This window comes from Brachionichthys hirsutus, chromosome 1 (assembly GCF_040956055.1).
Source record: "Brachionichthys hirsutus isolate HB-005 chromosome 1, CSIRO-AGI_Bhir_v1, whole genome shotgun sequence".
NCBI classification, from domain to species: domain Eukaryota; kingdom Metazoa; phylum Chordata; class Actinopteri; order Lophiiformes; family Brachionichthyidae; genus Brachionichthys; species Brachionichthys hirsutus.
In genome coordinates, this window is record NC_090897.1 from 11,255,831 (window position 1) to 11,282,429 (window position 26,599).

At 43.0% G+C, this 26,599-nt stretch overlaps 1 protein-coding gene across 1 annotated transcript in view; it reads left to right on the top strand.

Annotated features, from left to right (window-relative positions):
- Positions 1–26,599, top strand: part of furina (furin (paired basic amino acid cleaving enzyme) a) — a 58,173-nt gene that overhangs the window by 6,916 nt on the left and 24,658 nt on the right. The window contains exon 3 of the mRNA XM_068741859.1: positions 21,362–21,460. Within this exon, the coding sequence (XP_068597960.1) occupies positions 21,362–21,460 (99 nt within the window). The remainder of the gene's footprint in view (positions 1–21,361; positions 21,461–26,599) is intronic.

Here is a 26,599-nt window from a genome sequence, read left to right on the forward strand (position 1 = left end):
TTCCAATAAGGCCACACGTAGCCGTAAAAAAAAAAGTAAAGAATATCTTTCCCCCTCCTTTTTGGAAAATAATTTTATCCACACAACCTCGTTTAAGAAACAAGCAAAGAAACAAAAAAAAAACCTCCAGCCACACTTGACCGCATAAGCGCGTTGCTAAATACATTCATAAAATCCTATCCAATCAGAACGCTCCGTCTCTCGTCTTCCCGTTCGCAAAGCATGAACGACGTCAGGCTCGTTCGTGTCGACCGACAGGGAGGCAGAAATGCTCCTAAACGTCGTTTTGGAATATAAAGTCAACGTGTACGCAATAACGATTTGTTTTGAAGGCATCCGTGCTGTTTCTGAACGTAGATCACTGGTCACACACACGTCAGTTTTCGAGTGACGTTTCTAAACATTTGCAGGCCTCAACACCCGAGTTCTCAAACATCCTCACCTTGGCCGGCGTTTTCAAAAACCGTTGTTTTTAGTTATAGAAATATACGGTTTCGTGTGGTTGATGGGCCAAACCGTAGAAGAGCATCTTTTTTGGCGATTCCCGGCTACGAGAGGACGTGGCCTAAGTCTCAGCTTCAAGTTGCTGTTTGTGTTCCTGTTTATACTCTCAACGCTCAGTTAGCTGCTGCTCCCATCTTTTATCCCTCGAGCCTCAATAGGTGGGCAACAACGTGCAGATAAACATTCCCCGAGTGCTTCCACGATGTCGTTCTCTTTTATTGCTTCCTGTTTAACCTCCGTGCAAACTGATTATCTTCCTTATCCTGGCATATTGTCACGTCCTCTCCACCCGGGAAGAATCGGAAATGCCGCTTTAAGTGAGTTTAACCTTCAGAGGGGGGGGGGGCTTTGTTCGCCATGCGGAGTCGCAGTCCTCTGGTATTCTCCATGGTGCGTATCACGTTGTGCTTTCAGGGTAGAGGGTGCAGGTAGTTTCTGTGCTGTCACTGTCTCGGAACATTTTGAACAGTTTAGGATAACCCCCCCCCCCCCCCCAACATGTTAAAAATGCATTTAAATAGTAGACTTTTTTTTGAAGTCATTACTGTGGGGCTTAATATTTAGACACAATGCAGGAATGTGAAGGAGTTTTTTCATGCCTGCATGAAGACACAGATTGGATGCGTCTAATTCCCAAATCCCGCCTCTTCTTTTCCAGGGAGTTTTGTTTTGCACCGTTGTGGCCTTACTGGTCATGACCAGAATGTTATTTGTGCTGTGAATCACAGCAACGCAGACTAATGAGTAAGCCCACAGACTTAAATCTTTAATGATGCATTGCCTGTGGACATCACAGAATCCACACTAAGCCCCCTCCACCCATGGACTCACTAAATGGCGTCCTGGAGGAGATGAACGGGTGTGGGTTTCTGCTGATCTCGGCAACTTTCTTCAAACACTTTACCTCCCTGAACTGTCATTAAAGTTGAGCGTTGTGTCTGAGCAGCTCTTCCTTACAGCTATGAGAAACCTGATGAAGCAAGCTCAGGAAGGTTTCTGGATAGATGCGAGCAGAAGATCGACCCCCCCTAACCCCCCCACCCCCATACCTGAAACATGGATTCAAGCAAAAACAGATGTTCACGTTTTTTTCCTCTAAGGTTTTTATAAAACCTTTATACTTTAGATTTGGCACAGATGTTAGTGATGCAGAGAAAGCGAGTTGAAAGAACCCAGTTTCAACCCGCCCCCACCCCCACATCGCCCTAGAGATGAAGCCAAAAAAAGCTCCACCTAACCTGGTACGTGTTCTGTACGGAAAAAAAAGACCTCTGTGCTGCCAAAGCATCTCATCATGGTCTAATGAGCGTGTCTTGGGTCAAATAAAAAAAAAGAAATCAGTTTGGAGTATCAAACGGAAATTCACGTGACGGATATCTTTCATTGCTTCTTTGCTTGGGGAGTTGAACTGCTTTGTGCGAGTTGTTCCTTTACTTCAGGATGCTACAATGGGGAAATAGAGGAATGAATGAAGGTCGTTGGATCAGAACAATAGCATCCTGGGTCAATCCGGTTCGGCTGCTCTCTGCTACCGGGGTTTGAACTGTATGTTGACACAACATCTGTCCATTCGACGATGGGAAAACTGCGTTTGGCATTTTTCAACATGTTCTGGAATTTTGTAGGCTAAACGAAACCATTCACGGATTTATTTGAGAAAATAGATGCGCCAGTAATGAAAGTTCATGCTGGTGGCAGCCAGAACGGTGCTGACTGCTTTGGAAACCAGCTTCCTCTCGGGGGAACCCGGGACACGGCAGCGTCCCTCTGAAGCGTGGAGTAAAAATAAATGGCATTGAACAGTCACATCTGATCAATTCTCTGTTCATGAAATTTGAAAGGTGAGGTAGAACCATCATTCCTGACCGCGCTCTGATGCGTCGCTGCTCATTGAGTGAAATGATTTCAGCTCTAGAAGGAAACAAAGCTGTTGAGTCTGTTCTCTGCCTGCGGCTGGTGGGGGGGGGGGGGGGGGGGTGAACTTTCTTTGTGTGCTGATTGTGACCAGGTGAGTCTGCGATGTGTGGTTGTGCGTCTGACGGCGCTGTGCGTGCAGTTGGACTTTGACAGGAGAACATGAGGGGAGGATGAAACCAGTTTGCAGCTGGTCAGCTTTTATAGCTGCACGCTAAACGCGTCAGTTTTATGTTCCTCCAAGTTGACACATGGAATTTATTTGCACGACGGTCTCTGCAAGTTGACGCACAGCAATTAAGAACTTCATTTGAAACACATCTGTGCTGCTTTCAATGTTGCCTTTTGGAATAGTTCTTGAGAGATCTTTTTTTTTTTTTTTTTCACAATACATCTTTATAATATATCTTTCTCTGCTTGTCAGAATCATTCTTCAGTAGGCCTTCAATTTATTGCTTGGCTGCAGAAAATAGGCATAAATGTGTGTCAGAGTTTCGTGGAGTGAAGGCTTTCATTTTCATGCCATTCAATTTTATATCCATATATAATAATTTCACTAAATGAGCACAGGGAAAAAGCAAAAAAAACACACATTTCTGCTTGGTCATTAAAAAACCCAAATGATGGATCTGTTCTCACTATAGGTGGTGATTTATGTTTGAGATTGCAAGGTCCTCCCTCGTTTACCGCGGGCGTTATGTTCCCGGTGAAAACCATGAAGTAGCGACACCATATGTATTTTATTACTTTAAATGTATTTTTATATTATAAAATACGATATATTTTTAAAATCCGCAATACAGTGCATCCGCGGAAAGTGAAAAATAGCGAGGGACGTCTGTATTGTCTTTAGTTTCCACAGTGGGCTTCGAGTCCATCCCTCAGTTACTGTCATTGAATTCTATGTGTTCAATCAATTCTGTTTAGCTCAGGAAAAATGGCTTTAAAGTCTCGGACGGCTCAGACTTGCTGTAAAATGATGTGCCAGTTTATTTAATTTCTTTCAATAATGTTTAGGCTGATGAACGTGGATGGAAGGAGAGCTTAAATACGCCTCCATTGTTCTCAGTGCTTTCGTGTGTCCAAGGCCAAAAGTCTCCTGATGTCGCTCCTTTTTCTGTTGATCCAAATTGATCAATCAAACACGAGCTAGCAGTGCGAAGGCTGTCAGTGAAGATGCTTCGAAGTCATTTGATGTGACAGAAATTCAGTCATTCTGACCAAATGAAGTATTCAAAAGGTAAAAAACACCTCTATGGTGGCTCAGTGGGAAGGGGAAAGAAAAACGAAAGCATCCATGCTGCGAAAAGTTGACTCAACGTTTCGGAGAAATACAAACGGACGTCATGCAGTGATCATACATATTGGCTGGTCAATAGTGTTGCTGTTTGAGCGGTTTCTCAATTTTCTCTGCGTTTCTGTTAAGCTGCTTGGTGCCTCCGACAACATCTTGCTGCCAGGAGATTGCAGCAGCAGCAGGGTGAGAGAAATACTCCGAAAACATGTTGTGGATGTAAAAGCCTTGAAAAAGAGTTGTCTCTCTGGCGGCTGGAAGCTGGGCGCTACCGGGGTGGGGGGGGGGGGTGAGTTCACGGAACTGTGTGCCAATCACAGCAACACCTGATTCCATCTGAGCTCGACCTTAAAAACCTGTTTGTTCAGGTTCTCCTCGTCATTTCAGAATCAGAATACTTCAATAATCCCACGGGGTGCAACGAGTGATGCCAATCAGGAATATTAATACGATCTGGGATGAGGCAGGATATTTTTGTGAAGAGGTTGACGTGGAGACGGGTTTACTCCTTCCACTGCCTCCATTTCTAGATTGAGTCGTTTTAGGGGAATAACTAGAAGCAAGGTAAAGTAATATTGAGAAACGGCTGACTCACACACTGGCAAATTGGCATCACCTGCTAATTAGCATTTCTGGATGCTTGTTTTACGTTTTAAAGACCTTTCCTTGACAACATCATCAGGCCCGCACCATGATTTTTTTCGGCTTGTTCAATTGCATCTCCATCACAGCTGTATTAGAAGAGAGAAGATGTGGCTTAGAGTAATTTATTATTGGTAGTACTAGTAAGAAGTGATTTGATAAGGACTGACATGAGTGAAATAAAGGTTGAGGGTAATTGGAGCATAATCTGTGAATTCCATCAGGCCAAAGACCAAAGCTTTAGCTTGTTGGCTTGTCCTCGGCTGCTCATCATGGCTTTAGTTGAATCATTGTCCTGAAATATTGTCTTTCTCTCTTTGGCCTCAGACATTCAACATCTTGCATTTTGCCTTTTAGTGACGATGATGTGTGGTTGTTTAACTTGTTGTTGTTAAATGCTGCTCAGCAGCATAGCGATGGGGCTTTGTGTCGCGTGATCCGTGCAGATCACTCTTTGAAATAACCCACTGGAGTCTTGCCATTGCTCTGTGATGATTATAACAACGACAACGTTCAACATCAGCGAGTGAGTTTAAACTCAAAGCGGTGACCGTAGATCTGGGTTAGGGTTAGAGCAGACACTCTCTGTACTTCTGGTGAGCTAATGAAATGCCACTGATATCTGTAAGTCAGGACACGCTGCTGCACATAAACCAGCCTCTGAAGGACTGTAACAGGAATCTAGCCCACGGTCGCGTTCAAAAGATGTGCTGCAGGAAGGCTCTCCTCTTCATCCTTAGATTGTCAGTGTTACCAGGTTTGCAGTCCTAACATCAGAAACGTCCCACTGGGCCTCCCATAGCCATGTTACACGGTTAAAATACGAAGCATTTGACGTGACGCAGGCGCTCTTTAGTTCACTGACTTGTGGTTAGTTTTCTCACATTAGATTAAAACCCATGGAAAGGAGTAATCTCTCTGTGGTCTAGTATTTATTTAGACTTAATAGTTAAATGTATTTTAATAGTTTGAATCGTGTAGTTTTTATGCATTTGTTCCGCATGTTGAAGAAAACGTGTGTGTTTTTGTTTTTTCTTAATGATGATAATGTACGTTATTGAGGTGAAGAGCGTTTGACTTACTACTGGAGTTATTCTGAACTTTTAGTTTTTTGTCCCCTTTTTTAAAGAATCTGTGCTAAACTATTCCCTGAATGATTTTTGATCAATCTCTTAGTCGAAGCCTCCCTACGGGATGGAACGATTACGAATTAGAAAACGCCAGTATTGAGAGACTGATGGCAACTGGACTCTGGAGGAGTGAGGCAACTGATTGGGAGGGGTGATATGGGGGGGGTTGTTTGCTGAAGAATCCGCTAAGAGAATGTGATTGGCCCCTGAGATGAATGGATAAGAAGCCGTTTGCAGAGGTACGAAAATAGCTTTGTCCCGACTGCGGTGGGTTTGCTGAATAAGCATTAGTCTGCGGTTCCTGTATTTTAATCCTTCATCTTTTTATCGGGTTTTATGTTAATCATAGTCTTAATCTTGTGTTGTTATCTCTTATTGTGGTTTGCAAACTTTTTTTTTCACGACATCTTGGTTACTGGGGCTGATGAAATGTTATTTGAGCACTTTTAACGGTTTGTGTGAGTTTTATATGTATGTTTGCTGGTTTAAATGGATATTGGGTGTTTTAACTTAGCTCACAACAAATCAAGTCTACCTCTGGGTACAAATAAAGGAACCTTGAACCTTGAACCCGGAAAGCATCTTGCCCACATTTTTGACAATCCCACACCGGCGCTTCCTCATTCTGCTGCATCGATGCCAAACACAATTTCTCTGCCTCAAGAAGACACACCCTCACACAAGTCCTGCTGCGCTAACAGCAGCACCGCTCCTTCATGCCTTGCAGCAAATTAATGTGAAAATGCAACCATGTCCAGAAACATGTTCCTAAGAAAAATGGAAATATCGTTTTTTTTTTTTTAAGATGGAATATTTTGATGGTTATTTATTTCAGTGGTATATGGTCTTTCTTTATGATGTTCTGTTACGAAAACAGAACCGGTCTGAATCCGGGAAAATGTAGTCCCCTTCATATATCTGAGGAAGGGGATGTATTAAAGCCAGCCTTTGTAGCCAGCATCACTTTATCATTCTGAGTATGATGAATGGCTTTTCATCTTGTTTCGTTAATCACTTCCTTCATTGGTATAGAAAATATCCAAACCGAGCCCAAGAATGATTTCGCAAGTTCTGTGCATTTTCTTTTCCTTTTCCATTTTTCTCTTTTCACCCATTCTTATCATATATAATGCAAAGATTGGACGTCAGACCAACGCTGTCTTAAAATAGCAAAAGAGAGCGACCGTATTCATCCGTGCTACGTTACTGTTCCCTGAGGGCCGTTGCAGGGTCTTTGAGTCAAACGTGTGGCTCAAACGCAGCAAGGTGTATAGATTGCCGCCTCTAAATATTTGATTACGCCTAAGTATGTTTTGTAAGCTGGTTTTTACTGGTGCAATATCATCATTAATCTTTAATGCTCTGTTGTGCTGCGGCGCCGGCCTGCTTTAGCCAATAAGAGCGGAGGCTTCACACAGACTGCGCCGCCCTGTAGAGCTAGCGTAGCGTGTCGCCTTGAAAGAGATGCTGCTGCTGCTTTGAAGTACGCTCGTAATGCTGCAGTTCAGTCTTCCGGAAGTGTTGCGTGAAGGCCCTCGTTTGGTACGGAGCCGCTAAAAGGCTGAGATCCTCATCCGGAGAGGAATCCATCATTTCTCATCTCTGTACGGTTGATCGGCATCAATGTGGTGAATCTTCGCTGCCGCCAACGAGAGGGCCTCCCTTTATTCGTCGCTCTGTGACCTCTCTCTCTCTCTCAGCAGACCTCATCTCGGCATCCCTTCTTTCTAAGTTAATGAAGTGCAGAGATTAGCTCAATCACTCCCAATCACTCTAATGGCGGTGAGTTCAAGGACGCTGGAGCCATTTGTCCCAAAACAAAAAAACCTAAGCAGTTACCACCGCCACACAAGTTACTGATTACAATGCAGTAATTGTAGAAAGTAATTACTTTTCCAATGAAATCAAAACAGTCAGTAATTTGAATAAATTTCCATAAGGCAAAAGAACCGGGTACCTCAACTTTTAGCATCACAGTCTACACTGAAGTTACAGCAAAGCTAAGCAGTTTCTTAAAGGTTCTGCGAAACCCTGCAGCCCCTCTGATTGGTCAGAGAGAATCAATCACGGTGTGACTGCATCCACAGAATGTTCTGCACAAACAGCCTAATATTATAATATTGCCTTCGAAGTTTAGGAAGTGCAGATGTTCCTTTCTTCGATACCTGTTCAAATCAGATTCTTCGACACACACACACACACACACCACGGGAGGTGTGAGTTGAAGAATCTGATTGCCAATTGCACTTTAGTAATTTTTACGATGCTCATTTGCCTTCTTCAGTGATAATGATGATTGTCATCACAGCACATAACTCGTGCTGTGCAACGGCGCTCAACAGTGTTTTGATTGTGCTTCGTGCTGTGAGGTCGACGCCATATTGCAGATTACTGTTGGAGAGTAACCAGAACCTGGTGATTTAGACCAACTAACCAGGGTGGTCGAGTCGAGTGGCTCTGAAACCGCGTAGTGGAAAAGCAGGTTCAGTTCCATCTCAACAATCGGGTTCATAGACAGTATAGGCAGAGAATATAGAATAGAATAGAAAGCCTTTATTGTCATGGCATAATAGCTACACAATGAGATTAGGAGACACGTTTGTTGGACTTTATTGCAATCTGAATTTAACAAAATAAGATATTGCAACTGGTCTGAGAAAAATCTTTATGCCATATTGTACAGGATGAGTGTATGGATATGATTCATGATCAGCGTACATTGTAATACCTTTGGTAGATAAGGTACATGATGGAAAAGACCTGGGCATTGAGTTGTAAACATCAGGCGTGAAGCATTGCGAATCACACCAAGAGAATTCTTGCAGCCACAAAACAAGTGTGACACCAAAAGAGGGTTTCCCTGGGGGGGGGAAACGACCAGCGATCCATCGGGGTGGTAGTAAAGGCCAACATCCTGGAAAGATAAGACCGCGAGCCACTCCGGAGACGTTTCCTCAGAATGATACGACTGTCCAGATCGCTTCCCTTTAAAAAAAGTAAAAAAATAAATAATTCTAAAGGGTAAAATATAAATGTATAAATCCATCGCCGGAAGGCCAGCAAAAGCTGCAAAAGAGTGGACGGCCATATAGTTGGGGGGTCTCTGTTTTGCGGGAGTGCACAGCCATGACCGTTCCCTCCCACAGAGGAGATATGGGGGCTGGGATGGAGCCGAACCAGCCAGGTCACCGGGGCTGTAACAAAAGCCAGATGTGCTGAGGGGGGGGGGGGGGGGGGGACATGCAAATGCATGGAACGGCTGAGCTTTTAAACATGAGCGTACGCAGAATGTCGAGGTATTCAAAGAATGCCAATGGGGAAAACCGAAAGCGCTGCTCTCTGTGTTGAAACGTATTAATAATGGTCATCACAGCGTCTTGGCCGTTCTAATTCTAAAGTCTTCAAAGGAACACGGGAAACACATTTTTTTCGGGGTTAATTATCTACTTGAATGTATTATTTATTATGCCAGTTGTATAGCTGGAGCAAAGAAACGGTGCAATGATGGAGTGAGTCGTTGGAGGTGGAGTCTCTGAGGTTGACAATTAATAGATGCAATGATTGATCGAGGAAAAATTCAAAGAAGTCAGACACATTTTTAAAAGGCAGAGTACAATTTCTAAATTACAGTTTGAAGTTTTAAATATTTCTCCCTTTCACCTGAATTACTATTTTCTCAAACTGCTGAGCACAGAGTCTTGTTCTTCGGCTTCTCTTCTCGCTGCCATCCTTACCGCTCGCTTTCTTTGGAGCCATCACTTAATATAAAGAATATCCACAGATACAGCCACTGGATTGAAATGTAATCATTCATAATCTTTGAATCGAAAATTGAGGATCACACACACACACACAGGCTGACCTGGGAGGAGGAGCACTCCTTTAGCCCCGATAAGCCTTTGTTCAATGAGCACAATGAGGCGAACATTTAAAAGCCACTGTCGATCCTAATAGAATCGGAAGTGCTGGAGGAATGCAGAAGTTGGGTTTTCTGTCTTTTTTTTTTTTTTTTAACAGTTTCTTCAAGGGATTTTTCTTCCTTTGTAACAAGAGCCCTGCTCGGTTGAAACTGATCTGCAGTTTTCAGCAGTTTGGTGCTGCATTGTCGCAGGGATGCTGCATTTGCATAGGTTTCATATCAGGAGTGGTTGGTTGTCGCGCAGAGTTGCTTTAGTTTCAAAACGTTTTCCGTTGTGCTGCTGGGCACCGCGAGGATCACATCTTAGATCATTAGGGCTCCTTGTCAGCGGTGAATCTCATCATGGACACGCAGAGTAATTTACAAACGCATGCTCAATATGTTTTGTACAGAAAGCAGCAGATTGCTGCATGCATTTATTCCATTGTTGCTAAATGTTTCTTGTTTCTTTCTTCAGTTTGTCTTTTGGCCTTCATCCCAAACGACCTCAAGGTGACATTACAATTGCTTTCGTTGAGAGTTCTGATTCTTCAAAGTAAAAACCATGTCAAAATACTGTTTTGTACTTGGAGTTTGATGGAAATATCAAGCAAGCAACAGCCCCTCCCTCTGTGGTGCTCTTTGTTGCACATTTAATTCCTCTCTGCTGCTTCTTATCACCTCCAAACATGCGGCGGGCTGCAGTACCGAACAACAGCTCTGTGGAGATGCTCGCTTTGCTTTTGAATGTTTCCAGTTATTTATTGGGGGGGGGGGGGGTTAGCCACATAGTAGGTTCCTGAACATTTTTAAAGCTCTTCTCGGCCGTTATATAATCTATTGTGACGTGACGGCGTTTCCAGTTCTCTTTGTTCTCCAGTTTCTGTGGGACTCCTAAAAGTTTAAGGTTTAAAAGGCTAATTTGCGCTCGACGGCTCCAAAGCACCCAGTATATCTGTCTCTGTCATCTCTCCACGCTTCAGCTGAAGTGGACTTTAACACTGTGTCTATTTACCGTCAGTGGCAGGTGTGTGTGTGTGTGTGTGTGTGTGTGTGTTTGAGTAATCATGAATGTTTCATTGCTGATGTAAGCCCCTGCACCAGTGGGGTTGCAGCCCCCTTTCTGTCCCCCCTCATCACATGTTTGTGAAATTGAATCCCTGGATGTCTGTTATTGTAGATGGAGCTCATCATCTTCAGCGTGTGTGTGATCAATTTGCTGACTAAATAGATTGGATCTTGCAGTCCGTTTTTTTTATTTTATTGGGGACATTTATTAAATTGAGATCAACAGAGCGTACACACAACTGTAGGGTGCGAGACGAAATACGGCACATTTACGTATTGGGGTTGGGCTTTAATTTATAGATATTCAAATAGTCATATTATTGTTTAGTGTACGTGATTATTGCTTTGTCTTTAAAACGTTTTTTCCCCTGGTTCTACCTTCATCTGGTGGGACCCCCCCCCTGCTGGAGGGGGGGGGGGTTACTAATACACTGACAGGCCAATTGCAACTGCTTTTAATAAGCGAAAGGAGAACTGTGATGGATTTCGCTGAGTTTTACATTGACGGCTAAAAAAATAAAAGGTTACTGCAAGACTGGAGGAGCTTTATGAGAACCAGGCACACGAACTGCAAAGGGTGAGTGTTAGAAAAAAGAACTGTTTGAATTGTCCAACTTTTATTATCTGTTGCTCTGGAGGCTTCTTCTTCAGGCCAGGGAATCTTCCAAATATTTTGGACAGGATACTGTGGTGGCTGGTGAACCTCTCATTCCCAGGGCTGCAGTCCAGACGCGCCCCCCCCCCCCAAAGAGTCTGTTGCCATCATTCCTTGAGTTTCCTATACACAAAGTAAACCAGGAGGGGTGCAATTATGGTGAGCCGGAAAGAGCTGAGTTAAGCTCTTCCCAACAAGTGGGTTCCGTGTTTAGTCCACAGAAAACAGTCGCAACTGCTTTCCAGACCCATAATGGATGGTAGCTGTTTATGAAGGAATCTCTCTCTCTCTTTCTCTCCCCCCCCTCGATACACACGGCACAGCCTGGAACCTTTTTATTATCCTCAGTTTGGCACCAGGTCGGCTTGTTCGTCTATTTTGGGACCGTTCTTCGGTTTTCTCACTGTTCCAACTGACATGAGCTGGTGCAACTTTTTCATTTTAGATGCCAGGAGACGTGCAATGTTTGATGCATAGTAAGAGTTACATCATGAGAGACAAATTCAGGCGGACTTACGGTAGCTTTTGTTCACCCCCACTCGCACTAAAAGAAACATGAAATATATCCCAAGATAGCTATAAAGATGAAAAATTATTTAAAAAAGAAATCCCATTATAATTCCTTAAATGTTAACGGAGTGACACACTAATGGTTGTGTTGCTCTCTGGGACATGGTTGCGGTCAGTCTTCCTGTAGAACATCATGCAGCCGTGCGGTCTGGGCGACCAGCACGCTGAATCCAGCAGCTGTGGCCGCCAGCCGGACATGTCGCCGTGTTCGACGCTCCGGACCAGACTGGACTCGAGTCAAAGGAATGCCTCCCCTCTGTGGAGTAGTGTGTGACCTGAAACGCCACCGCCACAGGACACAACACTCTCACGCACACACGCACACACACGCACGCACACACGCACACACACGCACACATACTTCAAAACCTCAAACATACACACAACAAAGAGCGGGACAGAATCTAATCTAATTAAAGGTAATTTAATTTAACTCTTCAATTATTAACCGGCGACTTGTATTTTGTCTTATCTCTTCATGCCTGCTGTGACTGAGAGAGGAGGGGGGGGGTTAAATGCAGACATAAGCCTGCAGCTTACTCGGATGACATTTTGGTAAAGAGTGACCCAGTAATGCAGTTGTCTCTGCTGTTCCATGCTTTGTGGAGTCCCTCGTTCCCCCTGGATTTGTTTCGCGTGACGTCTAACAGGAGGTTGACTGTAAATCCCTCATCAAAACGCTGCCTTGTTGAACGCTCGGAAGACTCACTGGGAATGTACTGCAACAATGAAACCGCCTTGCATATGAACATCTGTGCATTTCAATTGATTGGAACCTGCAGGTCGAGCACACAACCACCGCTCCCTAATTGTGAACGTTTTCCTTATCTGTGCTGATTTTAGTGGGAATTTCAGTCTCCGACACCGGAGCCTCCAGTGCTAACACAAACATGGACAGGAACTCAGTTCGGCGGTACAAACCGCGCACCTCGAAAGGCCCCATGGTCGGATGGTGAAGTTACTCATTTGACCGAGTTGTTGTTTTTTTCTTCTTCTCGTAATTGCTTTTGGTAGTTTATCGAGCATGCACTGCTCTCTCTCTCACTCCTCAACTGTGCTACATAAACTGTTTTCATGCAGGACTTGAGATCTTTTCTGTGCCCTGATCAAGGCAATGAACTCTTTCCGCATTCTGGAACAAGTGTATGTTTGGTAGCATTATTGTGCTGGTCCAAACAGCTTTATTTGACAGTGCTAACAATAAGGCAGCGGCCGCTTTTTATTCTCACAACGTTGATGGAACCAAAGTTTTGTTGTTGTTGTTGTTTTCCACCTTGCGCTCTGCTGTGAATAATTTTGTGTTGAAACTGCATTCGATATCTTCCCCTTATTGTTCAATTATTTGTTGCTGCCCGAGAAATGGAAGTTCTGAAATTTTCTGATGGACAATCACCCTCTTAAATGAACACATCAGCTTCGATGCAGGGGGTGCAAAGTGCTACAGGGTGGGTGCCAATTCTATGTCGATTTGCTATCATAAGATTCAAATCGACTCTGTTGCTGCTGCCAATATTTTCTCTCTGCTTCGTTTTCCGCTAAAGGTGGCCTTGATTTGGGCACCAAAGTCTCATAATTGGTCCTTTTATTCTCTGGGCATTATTTAGGTGATGCCTCTGTGATTCAGCCTGCAGGGACAAGCTGCTTGTTATGCTGCGTTAACTTAAAGGTGCCCAAATGGAATTTTGTTGTGAACAATAATTTCGGTTAGCGCTCACAATGAAGCACTGCGTGTATCCAATGTATCCATGTACCCAAACCTTTTGAGTACATTTCTGTCTCTCGCTAAAATACTAACCTTTTATATAACATTTAGCCTGTATTTATTTCATTTTTTTTTTTACACCCAAACTAATATTTTTTGAGACACATGGCAGCATTATACATTGTGTGCTTAAACATTGTTCTCCTTGATGTAAAAAATAATACTAAAAGTTTAATATCAAGGATTGTGTCTCTAGTACAATACTGAATTTTTGCCAATGTCTGATTTGCCAAGTTTTGCATTATCACATCTTAATTTTCACAACTTCTGATGAATGTGCCTATTTTTTGTGAGATTAATATTACGCTAAGAAACTTGATAAATGTTCAAAAAAACTAATAAACAAAAACCTTTAATTATTTCAAAAATACAGTAAGCAGATTGAACGGAACAAAAGTTAGAAAACATCCTTGAAACCAAGAAATCCAAATGAAACAAAGCCATGATTTAAGCTGTGTGCAACATTTAGGAAATATCCTACAATGAAACGCAACACAATCAAATGCACACGACTAGGATGTGGTGCAAGTAAACGCAACACAATGAACATTTTTAATGAGCTCACATTACAGAAAAAACACTGTAAATTCAGACGACAATGCATATTTTACAAGATGAGATCTTTTGAAAAAAGTGTTCATTATAAGTAAATAGGAAAATGCATTTTTTTTTTTTTTTTAATATCCAGACAGGGATCCGGATCACTCTCAAAATGTAATGGGATCCAAGTTGACCCTGAATCATCTTCAGATTTATTTTATTTTTTACATCAAGATCCATCCAGCAGCTTTTCCCATAATCCTGCTGATAGACAGACGAACGGTGCCAAAAACGGAACCTCCTTGATGGAGCTAACAATTAAAATAATAGAACTCAAACTTGCTGCTTCAGCTTGTGCATCAATGATTCATATTTATATTGTGAACTGACATTAATATCCAGTCTTACTATCAGAATAAAACACATACACATTTGTAGTCAGTTACTGTATCTGCGGTCGGCCTGCAAAAGCTTTATTGTAATTCTCTCAACATATAAGACACTCTCAACCCCAATCTTCATGAAAACACTGGGAGCAGACGTTCCCTTCCTCCATCGGTTTGGTGGATCCTGTTTTTTTGTGATCTGCCCTCCTTTCACTCCATTTCACCTTCAGTGCACAGAGGAGGAGTGCAACGAGTCTGGGGCTTTCTGCGGAGTGAGGGGCATCACAGGCTTTAATGTACTATAGCCTCAGGCGTTGGCAGCAGCAGGATGCAGTTGTGGTTCAGTTTCCTGAGAGAAGTGCACAGACGGGGCATGCTGGAATAACCAAATCAACCATAATTAAACATAGAATTATCCGATCCAAGTGTTTGACATGCTCTTAATTATTAGATTAATATTACCCTAGTCAGTGTAATCTTTTTCTTTCTTTCTTTTTTTTTTACTCCAGATATTCAGTTAAAATCAAGACTACTTTTTTCCCCTTCATCTAAAAGCTCATTTCAGTAAAAGGGGAAGACCTCTCCTTCCGACTGCGGCTTCAATCATTCTCTTTTGCTTCCATGCAGTGGACTGTGATGGAGAGTGATTGAAACACTTTCAAATAAAGCATTTATTGAAAGTGCTGCTTCCTCAAACTAGAAAGAACCAGTTTGGCATTTCTGTCCTGCAGCAGAGCTGTCGGTGCTCTGAGGAGTAAAGGCGGCGGATAAAATTAGACGCCAGTTAATTTGCACCGTTGCCTGTCCCACTAGGAAATCACTCTGTACAGTCTTCGTTATTTGAGTGTGATTTGAGTGTATCTGCAGGGATCGTGATGGAAAAATGCAACAGGTTATTAATGAGGTGTTGTATTTGAATTGGTGACTCTCTCGGGTACATCCATGCACTCTGTGCATTAATAACTCTGCTACTGCTTTGCCAGTTTGATCCATTGTTAACCTTAAGCTTCAGATCCAGCTGTCAAACCCGTCGTCAAGGACATGACCTCTGTCTATACTTGCTAAACTGACCCTAAACATTTCCATCACCATCCTTGTAGCCTCTCAATTGATCCATTTTTTAAATTAAAACTAGAAATAATGGTAAGGAAATTTCACATCACTTAATTCAGTGCTCTAATGTTTGGCTCTGGTCATATTTCAAGCCTCACCACTGTATTAAAATAACTTTAATACTTACTTGCCATCATTATTCATCAGTGTGAATTGATTCTATCCAGTCCAGGATTTTATGCAGGTCACTTTCATGCCTACTTGTATAATGCTGTTTTTCCACCGTTCCTGGCAGGGGCCCCCACTGGGGCTGAGAGGCAAAGTACCTCTGATGAAACCCCAGTGAATTCAAGGTACATCTTTTCCTGTCTTTCTCATCAATGTCACTCTTTACCGCGTCCGACCTCGAGAAAAAACAACTTCAAGGTGACTTCGCTTTTTTTCTTTCTTTTTTTTAAGACACAGAATCATGTGTGAAAATACACAAAAGTTTGCAACGGTAAGAGAATTTCATGGTGTATGGGATTTGTGGCCTGGCAAGGAGGAAGTTGAAGAAAACATGACTATTAAAGCACAAGGTGTCACAACAGAGGCAGGACTCTCTCTCTCCCTCTCTGTCTCCCTCTCCCTCTCTCTCTGCTTGTCATACAGAAATAGCTTCCAAAATGTTATCTGTTAAAAGTTGGTCAAATCTTCAAATGATGCAGATTTCTTTTGTGTTTATCTCTGGGTTTTTTTTTAGTGTGTAAACAATAACTTTACAAAACATTAACAGCATTACATAAACCTTGACAGCTTAACTCTGTCAAGGAACAGGAATAATCCCAGCAAACATGCATGGACAGTTAGTTAGTCAACATAGTCACAGGTTGAAGAAGAGTCCTCTTCACTTCTTCTTCACCTGTTCATTAGGACCACTTCATTCCCTAATGCCTCTCAACTCATTCATTCTTAGAAATAAAACTAAAATATATTCACAAAAGCTTTTTCTATATTAATTTCCAAAATTCAAATGTGTGCTCAAATCAAAAAAGGAAATAAACAGTTTGCATCAGACACAAGCACCGCGACGGCAGGAAAGATTGGTGCCGATCTCAGCAACAAAGCCCCCCCCCCCCCCATATGCTGGGAAGATTCTTATTTTTAAAGGTTAAAAATGATTTGCAAATTGTGGTCTGTCATTTGTTAGAACCGGTTTTGTAATTTTTGATATTCTTGTGTTAACAATTATGTTACACTTTGTTGGTTGGATTTGTTGCCTTTGAACAGACCTCATGTCTTTGTCATAAGATAACCCAACTGGCGACTGGCGCTATGTAGCTTCATATTTCCCTTAAAGGAATAGAGTGTTTAAAATAATAATAATAATGGGGGGAAAAACCCACCATACAGATCAAAATGAATCCCAAGCATCTACTTTTTTTAAAGAGTTTTAGAGTGGATGTTCGTGGACAGGTTTGACTTTGATACAGATTCAATGCTCAGATTAGATTTATACTCCCTCACGGTGTCAAAAGCAATCATCCAGCTTGCATTCCCAAGAAGAGAACCGCTTCCCTTGCGACAAAAACCTGCTTCCTCCAGGTCCCTCTCCAATTTTCTCCATCTCTGTTTTTTTACGCACACGCGGTTACTAGTGATGGATACAGCTGAATTCCTCCACTAATGAGGATGAGCTCATGATAGTTTATGTGAGCATCAGTGACGGGATTGGAGAGATTACCACTCGACTGTTAATTTGACTCTAACAGAGTCGTTGTTGATTTTCAGCAATACTGTTCATGAAAAGTTTTTTTTGTCTGTAGTTAGACGTGTAACTAAATGATAAATGTTGGTGAACTTTACCAAATAGCCAATCTATGTGTCTAAAAAGATTACGCCGTGCTTTCAGTTGGAAAGGACGGGTTAATTGTCTGCGTCTCAAATATGTTGACTTTTCAATGTTTGGTTATGGGGGGTGGACGGGGGACCTCAGTATCTAAGAGGAAGTGATGTTATAAAACCGAGACAAGAGGACGTAAATCAAGTCTTGTGCTCGTATGACCGAAGAAACGCCGTCATCGATCCATGAGATAACGGCCCTCTGGCGTGTCTGATCAGACGCTGGAAACGTCTTTATTGCCACCTTGTCGTGCCCCCCCCCCCCCATGTAGTGTTACTTTTACATTGCTATCTCAGAGGTTGGCCACTAATATGAGCAGCACGGATCAGTTTCATGTCATTTCGTCGTTGTTTTTTTGTCTCAGTCTTGGTACGTTCGCTCATCCACAGGTTAATAAGTTGTAAAAATGTCATGAGATTTGCCAGCATTGCATCACAGCACAGTACGTCTGTCAACATGAGAGCGTTGCCAGCGCTTCCAACAAGTACAGACCATGTTGTCCTGAAACTATCTGCTCAAAGCCGCTTCTTCAAATAACCCAAGAGCAGGTTATTCCACTTAAATGGCCTGTTTGTGATCAGTCGTGTTCTAGCACATTGTCACCCCTCTGTCATCTGTCCAGTTAGCTTTCTTCATCTGTTGTAGCATAAAGACACGAAACTTAGGTTCTTTCAGGTTAGGGGTATTAGAAGCCCAAAGTTGTAAAATATGTTAATTAAAATATTCACATATATTTCATCTCTGCTATCAAAGAGGCAGTTAAACACTCTAGATATACTGGCTGCATATTAGAACCTTCTCACAGCGCTTTACATCCCATTATTATTCAGTACTGATTAATCTTTTTTCCAAGTAGAAGACGAGAAGTAGCGGTGAGAATGAGAAAGGAACTGAAGGGTTTTGCCTGAAGAGAAAAACTCTTTAGGATTTGTGTCTCTGCAGTCTTGACCTGAGGGGGGGGGGGGGGGGGGGAGCGTTATTTCCACGGATGAAGCACAACTTGCTCAGAAATGTGGACGCTGATGAGCGATAGCAAGGTCGTGAAAGTTGGAAGGCTAATCATCTATAAACAGCCGAGCGCGTACAGTAGAAGGTCATCGGATGCAAATGGAAAAATTGATTTGCTGTGCTCATCAGCAAAATGGAATCAGAGTTCAGATTGGAGCAGGTATTATTTTCAACCAAAGAGATTGTAGATGGTTCAAAGATCATTGTGCAAAAATGTATAAAACATTTAATTAAAATGCCTATCTTATTTAATGCACCCCCCCCAAAATGATTAAATGAATTGAACTTCAAGCAATAATAATCTGTGTTTAATCCATCAATGCAGTGAATGAGTGCGTATTGATAAATAAGGAAGCCTGAGTTCATAAAGTTTGATCCTTTACATAACATTCTCAGCTTCACCGGCGTCCGCTTGGCTCACATCTGAGTTCACGTCGGCCACGTGAAGGATGAAGAACACACCATTTGTGGGGGGGGTTCTTATCATAGATGTCAAACAAAAACCGATGGCTAATCAGCGAAGGAGAGACGGAATGACGGTTGAACAAATAATGAACCCTCGCAAAGAGGAGAGATCCCGACTAAGTATAGATCCGCAGAGCAGCTGTGCAAACCCATTTCCAGCGCTGCGCCGCGCCGCTTTAAACTGCCGGTTATTTTCAGCTGCCACTGTGGTGCACGGTGGGGCTCGTCTTGCCCGTTCACCCTGCTCACTAATTAGACCTCCATCCTCGTTAAATAAACATGTTCCTAAACTATTTTCGGCGTTTCGCGAAGCCCTATTTTCTCAATGCATGTTCGAACCTGTCGATGCACAAACAATCTCCGCGTTCCTTCATGTCGAGCTGGTGATTTCCCAAACCGAAGGCAGATGAGTAAATGATCTGTGTGGCAGTAGTTTTGCGTCGCTAATTGCCGCTCCTCAAGCAGCCTTAACCACAGGCTTTGTTTGTGACACTCAAAAGTCCAGATGGAAAACAAAATTGGCACCATTTTTTTTTGCTGCGGCATTCAAACTGTCTTTTCATAAATTGTCCCCGGAAATTGTTTGGTTGTTTGTAAAATATAATTGTGTCCAAATTCACACAAGACGAGGCTCCAGACCTTTCTGAGAAATACATTCCCGCAAGGTATATTTGACAGACAAACGCGCAAACAAACCAGCAGACATTTATTTTCCACTGCCCCCCCATGCATTTTAATGAGGCTGACGGATTAAAGCGTCGCTTCGGTAATAGGCCTTTTAGAGAGCAGCGGTTTAGCCTGTCGTGCTCTATCAGTCCCCGGCTTATCGCATCCGTAATGGTCACTCGCAAACCATGATCCGTCGGTTTTTCCGCATCATTTTTGCATTTAAACGTCTTTGCTGTAAACGAGCCTTTTTCCCATTAAACCCCACCAACACAAAGTGGCCTTTGAGATTAAATGACTGAAAACATAAGCTCCCAATTGTTGCTGCTGATTTCCAGATGATGACTGAGTTGCAGAGTCGATGTTCAGTAGGAGGGGAATGGACTTAAATCTGTTGAATGGGGGGAGTGTGCATGTGTGCACATATATTTGAAATGGCTGCGCTGTTTCTTGAGGTGACCAGTGCCCCTGTAGATGTGTGTGTGTGCTTTCAGGCCTTCAGACACCTGATGGCTGCAGTTTCCATCTCGACTCGGATACGTTTTGTGAGCGTGTAGAAATTCGTTATCCTTTACTGAGTTCCTCCTTCTGACAACCTGCAGGCGTTTATGAGCTCATGAGAATAAGGTTTGTGCTACCTAGTTAATTTAATGACTCCCATTTCTCATGGAATGGTGAGTTTAGGAAGTCGTGGGTGATACGTGTGCATATAGCATGCAATGGTAATAACGTGCCCAGCGGTTTAGGTTCTCACTTCAGTAGCTATCGGTTTTATTTTGCTCAGAGTGAAAGGCAGGCTGGTGTTTATTTGGTATTCACTCCAGAGAATATCATTGCAGGATCTTTTGACTTTACTTGCATCACTTGTGCCAGCCCCCTCGGCAGCGTGCTACCAGCGCCCTCCTTTTTTGTGTGATCTTGCACCATACACAAAGTTGTGTCATGAGGATTGAGCAACACAGGTTTGCCTGGTTGAAATTTGTCTGGCTTTGATTTTGAGGGAATTTTTATTGCATCGAATGGACCGACTTCTTCCTCAGGTCAGGTTACTGTGACTGAACCTGGGTCAGCCAGGTTTTCACACTTTGACATTTACCGGTATGCTGCTGATAATTCCGTTTAACTCTGCCCTTCTGAGATCTGTGTGCGGTAGTTAATTTAATTTTTTATTTTTATGACACTGATAGTAATTGCATTTCCCCATTTTCTCTTTAGTAAAACAATTCATTTACATTTCTGAGCATATGGAGCCATTAAAGCTACCTGAGTACCTTCATAGGCATTTGCTAAACACACTAATTATATCTGAATGTGAGATTTCATCTGATATTTTTCAGATGATCACATCACAGGCACTGTATCCCCTTAGTGTAGATTAGAGATGCGAATAACCTTTTGTAATTGGAATAATGCATCGATAAACAATGAAGAATCGCTACAAACCGTCAGAGAAGCAAGCTGTTCATCCTTTTTAGAAGAGCTCTGACCAGCAGCTTGTGCTGTAATTTGAGGTGACGCAGGATGTAGCTGGGAAGCTGTTGCTGTCTGTGTTTTCTGATGCGCTCCATGCTCTGTGGATTTCTGATGCATTCTTTGACTATTTATCTCCTTGCTCACCGTATCTTTCCCATCCCATCTGGGACTTGCTGATTTACGGTTTAAGCACAACGTAAATACTTCTGTCAGGTGTCGTGGCAAAAAACGACAACACCGAATTGCTCCCATGCAGGTGATATTGAAGCCTGGATTTGACGGTTCTCTATTTTTATTCCTCCTTAATACTGTTGTATTGTATATGAAACCACTTGGTGTTTAAAGTGCATGCAACGTGTTGGAATTAATATCTTTGAAACTATTGTCAATTTTACGCAGGGTGAGATCAATCCTTATGATAACTAATGATATCTTGTCTTCTGTCTTTCAGGTATTTGGTGATTATTATCACTTCCGGCATCGTAGAGTGGTGAAGAGATCGCTGTCGGATCACAGGGAGACACAAGTCCGTTTAGAAAATGATCCCAAGGTAAGAAGATCTTTGTTCATTTCAGAGGTTCCAGATGTAGATTACTGGTCTTTGTCAGGTTTTGGAAGGGTGTTGCTGTACGAATAATTTATATACTTATTATAATTTCTTAATATATACTAATCGGTCTGAAGAACCACGTGTCCACATTCACCTGGCCCCCACCTCCCCTCTTCGCTCGGACTCTGCGCTGGTACCCCTCAGGGCTGCATGTTGAGCCCCCTGCTGTATGCCCTGTACACGTTTGACTGTACCCCGTCACACCCAACCAACACCATCATCAAATTTGCAGATGACACCAGCGTGTTTGGCCTCATCTCGGACGGGGATGAGACGGCATACAGGACAGAAGTCGGGGAAATGTCTGTCTCGTGCTCAGAAAACAACCGGACACTGAATGTCCAGAAAACAAAATAACTTATTATGGACTTCAGGAAGCACAGACCAGACCCCCCCCCCCCCCCCCCCCCCCCACATCTCCATCGATGGAGGACGTGTTGAAACTGTCACCACCTTCAGGTTTCTTGGCACCCACATTTCCAGCGACTTATCCTGGTCTCTCAACACCAAGACCTTGGTGATGAAGGCCCAGCAGAGGCTTCACTTCCTCTGTGTCCTCGGGAGGAACAACCTGAACCAGGAGCTAATGCTGGCCTTCTATCACTGCTCAGTGGAGGGCGTACTAACGTACTGCGTGTGCGTGGTTGTCTATGTGTGGCACCGTGATGCGCTGGCGATGCGTCCGGGGGTCACCTGGGATAGGCTCCAGCAACATCCGTGACCAGCAAGGGGGGTAAAGCGGCTTCAACCGAAATTGGACGGATGGATGAATGGAAAGACCCTAAATTCCATATCTGTATTTTCTCAGTTTTACTGGAGAGATTGAGATTAATTTGAAAATGAATCTGTACCGGAGTGTGAAATTACCATTTACATATTTGAGAATAAAGTCTGTCGAAGAGGATGATCTGTATCAAGACAGAAAGGTTTCCAACCTGGAATCTTGTTGTCCTCTCTTCGTTCAAAATAAAATATGAAGTTTTAATAGCAGCACACAGAGAGAGAGAGAGGGAGAGAGAAAAAGCACTGGATGCAAATCTGATACTCAGTGAATTGCATCATTAAATGGAAGTTTTGATTCTCTGTATGGTTGGTGGGCTGAAAGCTGCATCAGCGAAAAAACACTGAAATGCGTTTGACGACGCCGAATCTAAAACGACTCGTCTTTACAGCTCATTCTGGTCACACTGATCCATCAGATCTCCGTAGCGGCGACCAAAAGTCTGTCGTTTCCTTCCTGCTCTGATCTTGTGCCGCTCGAACAGTCCTGCATTTCTCTATCTTATTAAACTTTGTTTGGACGGAATGTTAAAGTGTTTGCATATAAATTGTGTCCAGTCTTATCGGTAAATAGAGAATTTCAAGGACAACGCTTGTGATTTAGATAAATCATCATATAAAGTGCAGCTGCATTATACACAACAAAAACCTGCTGCCTTTACCGAAACCTGCCCTGAGGAATAACCGTCGTCGTTCAGAGCAGCTACACGGCGCTGCTGGGTTGGTTCACATCTTTCAAACGCTTCACCTCCCATTCTAGGATTTCCTTTAACAGCGGCTTCACTTCCTGTTGTTGAATTCCTTTCTGCCCACAGAGGAAGCGGAAACCTTAACAAGACTTTTGTCGTATTTCTTGGCCCGATTAGCTAAATTAAAGATCGGCAAACCTGTAACTGGGCTGCAACCAAAACATGTTACAATTCTGCAGTTTGTTGTGAATTTTAGCCACATTTTCACCTGAATAGTTTCTGAAAGGGAAAACACTGACATCAAAGGATGAATATGGAAATCCTACAGAGACTGCCCATGTCGCTTTTTAGCTAGTTGACATGAATCATTAACAAATGTCTCTTTGAAGAGTGTCTAATTACAGACAAAAGCACATGGAACACTGTCCGATCTCACAGAGCTCTGTTATTAGGGTCTGTTGAATGTTAGAAGCTTCGGGTTTATCTTCTACCTCCACACCTTCTACTGTCCTCTGGTTTGTCCTGTCTGTTTGTTCAAATGAAAAGCAGGGAGATTAGGAAGGCTATAGAAAAGCAAGGAGTAGCCTCCAACGTCTGAATGCCTCTGACTAGCTTCGTTTCTCCTGTGGCAGGAACAGAGGCAGCTGTAGCACAAAACGATTTAGCGACAAATTGAATAGAACAGGTGAAAAGCTACAGAATAAGTGGAATTACTGTCCTGTATGGTCGGGGGTGCTTTATTGTCGGTTTCTAGTCGATGCCAGTGGAAGGATTCTGAAGCGGCAGGAAGTGAGTCGGGGTGGGTGAACCAATTTGTTTGATGTAAATCTCTACCTAAACATGAGGCAAGGAGTCTGATTCAGAACAAACTATTAGAATAGACATGACGTAGACGCTGTAGTCCATATTTAAAGCTTGCTTTACAGAATAAATCTAGTCGGCCTCAGGGCCCTGCGATCAATCACAGAAAGGGAACTGTTCATGGTTCAATCCTGCCGAACGTAGGAAGTCTGCTCAATATTGTTTTAAGAGTTTGGTGCTGAAATCTATGACGTACATTATTTCATGTGACTCTTTACTTATAATACTTTACTTATAATATATACTTATCAGCATAAAGAGGGAAAATCCTAGGTTGTTATTCAAATGGACATTGTTTACTCTATTGTCACGTTGAAATGTAGTAAAGTCGGCTGCTTCTTCACGTCGAGCGTGTGCAATCGAGCCCCTGAACAGTTTTCACGCTGAACATGGAGACCCACCACAACAAGCTGCGATTTGAAATAGCTGGCTGGGCATTCTGCGAGCAACAGATGTGACATGCAGCCCCTGGTAAAGTGATGTTTTTCAATCAATCCGTGCGCTCTAAGCAACAGAATACCAAGGCTGCGTTGTAGTTGATCTCGCTCTGTGCTCGGAGAGGAAGGAGCCAGACCTCTCACGGTCTCTGCACCGTATCTGTCACAACTACGTCCTGCTCGGTTGCTTAACCACCGACCTTTGTTGTCTGCGTTGGCATTGTTACTACCTTCGTGGAGGTGGGACGCCGCATCGCCCTATTTTATTCGGTTATCGCTGACGGCAGTTAAGACCAAAGGGGCTGAGAGGAAAGTACAGCTCACAAAGAGGTGTATGCGATGTAATTAAAACCAGATCTGTAATTACTAAATGCTCCTGTTGCCGTAACTTTTCTGCTGCTCCACCAGTCTGTCCAGTAAAGACCTGGAAGTATTTTTGCAACGTTTCCCACACAGAACCAACTGTGAAGAGCAGCTGCCACATTGTCGCGACAGGCTTGTGAAAGATTGGATTTGCGTGGAGCCTATAAAACACAAAGACGCTCTGCAGCGATGAGATGTGACTCATTGAAAGCTAATAAAGCACTACATCGTGCAGTTAACAGTGTAGAAACCAACACCAAAGCCAATTTGTAACCACGTCACTACAAGTCATCCTACTTTCTTCAAACTCGTGGTCATTATTTATGGAGCACTTTGCTATCACAGAGACGGTAATAGGAGGTCGTCCCCGTCTGCCAACTTGGTGCGTTCGAAGCAGAAACTCTTAAGCATGCCGTTCTGTGCTGTTGTAACGGGCCCAGGCTTGGTTTTTTATATGCATAGTTAAGAATAAAACCCACTGGGGACCTTAGCCCTTGCTTTGGCTGCAACGAAAGAGGACACTATTTTTTTTTAGGCGTCCTTGGACACAGATTCCTACGACTGACTTCATAGCATTTCAGACAGGTCGCATACACAGGCGTAAGACGCAAGAGCAGACAGCATATTCCTATCTTACTGAACGCGGGCCTGTGCATTCAGTCCCTGCACACAAGCCGGCTCTTTGTCATTCAGTTCAGATAAATTGAGTCACTGAAAGGATCTGCAGTCTTTCTTAAAAGCAGAATATTAAAGCTCACCTTAAAATAGGAGAAAATGTATCAAAAACAACTTTGTTTAATCCAAGCCTATAAACCTGTCACTGATTTGAAACTAATCATTTAGAATAACTTTGTATACGTTGTGTGTGTTTATGGATAAGATCTGCTCTTTCAGTGAATAAGTGAAGTTTACTTCAATTCATTTGAGCGCACAGAGTCAGATTTAGTTAAATGGCAAATGTAACTTTTTTTTCTAAGTAAGATGAACATTTATTGATTTTTTTTTTTTACGTTGGAGATGGGATTTGAATTCTTATTCCAAAAGTCCACAGGCTGAAAACTCCAGCACAAACAAAATGTTTAGTGTCAGTTTTCAACTTTTATTTTTTATCCAGACACATTATTTATATTCACAGCATACGCAGCAACAAGACTGCCAGATTCCCAGCAGCATGAACACGGTCAGCTACGTTTCATTGTTCATTTCCCATTTTGATGACCTGCAGGCAGGCTGAGCTATTTCCTCTCGCCCCAGCACAAAGCGCAGAAGCGTTTTGGTGGCCAGCTGAATGCTGGATAAAGACTGGAAACATTTGCCAACACATCCTTTCCTTTGTCCGCTGCGGTTCTTTGTGCGTCAAGGAAGACCCTTAATCCCCAAATTCTCCTGTTCAGTGTAAAAAAAAAAAGATGTCATCCGGCTTGTGAGTAAACTGCCACAGCTGTACCTCGCAGGGCTGACCTCACATTCTCTGTGTTCTCCACGAACGCCACAACGGCAACATCTCTGCTCCTTGAGGTGAAATGATTCCATCGTGGGCACGTATTATGGTGCTGTTGAACTGGCTTCACTCCAGTGTAACAGCTAATACGACCTTCATTAACTTGCTCCCTTCACGTGCTTGTGTCTCTAGTGATCCGCAGACAGGGGGGGGGGCACTTTGATTTGATTGTCCTTCACATCAGGTGCTTCGTCCTTGCAGCGGTCCGTTCTGTCTTCATTTCCTGACATTTCTTTCCTTGTCGTTTTTGCTGTGCAACACGCGGTTCTCCCTAAGATTCAGGCTGCCTTTCCACTCTATGCATTTTGCTTGGTTCGACACTTTCTGCCAGAGCTCGTGTATTATGAGAGCCCGCTGCAAACAGAGTTGCTGGTGTGTTGGTAGGCTTGTAGTGAATTTGTATGCCTGTGTGAGAGTTGCTTTTGTGCATGAGTTTAGATGAACCCGA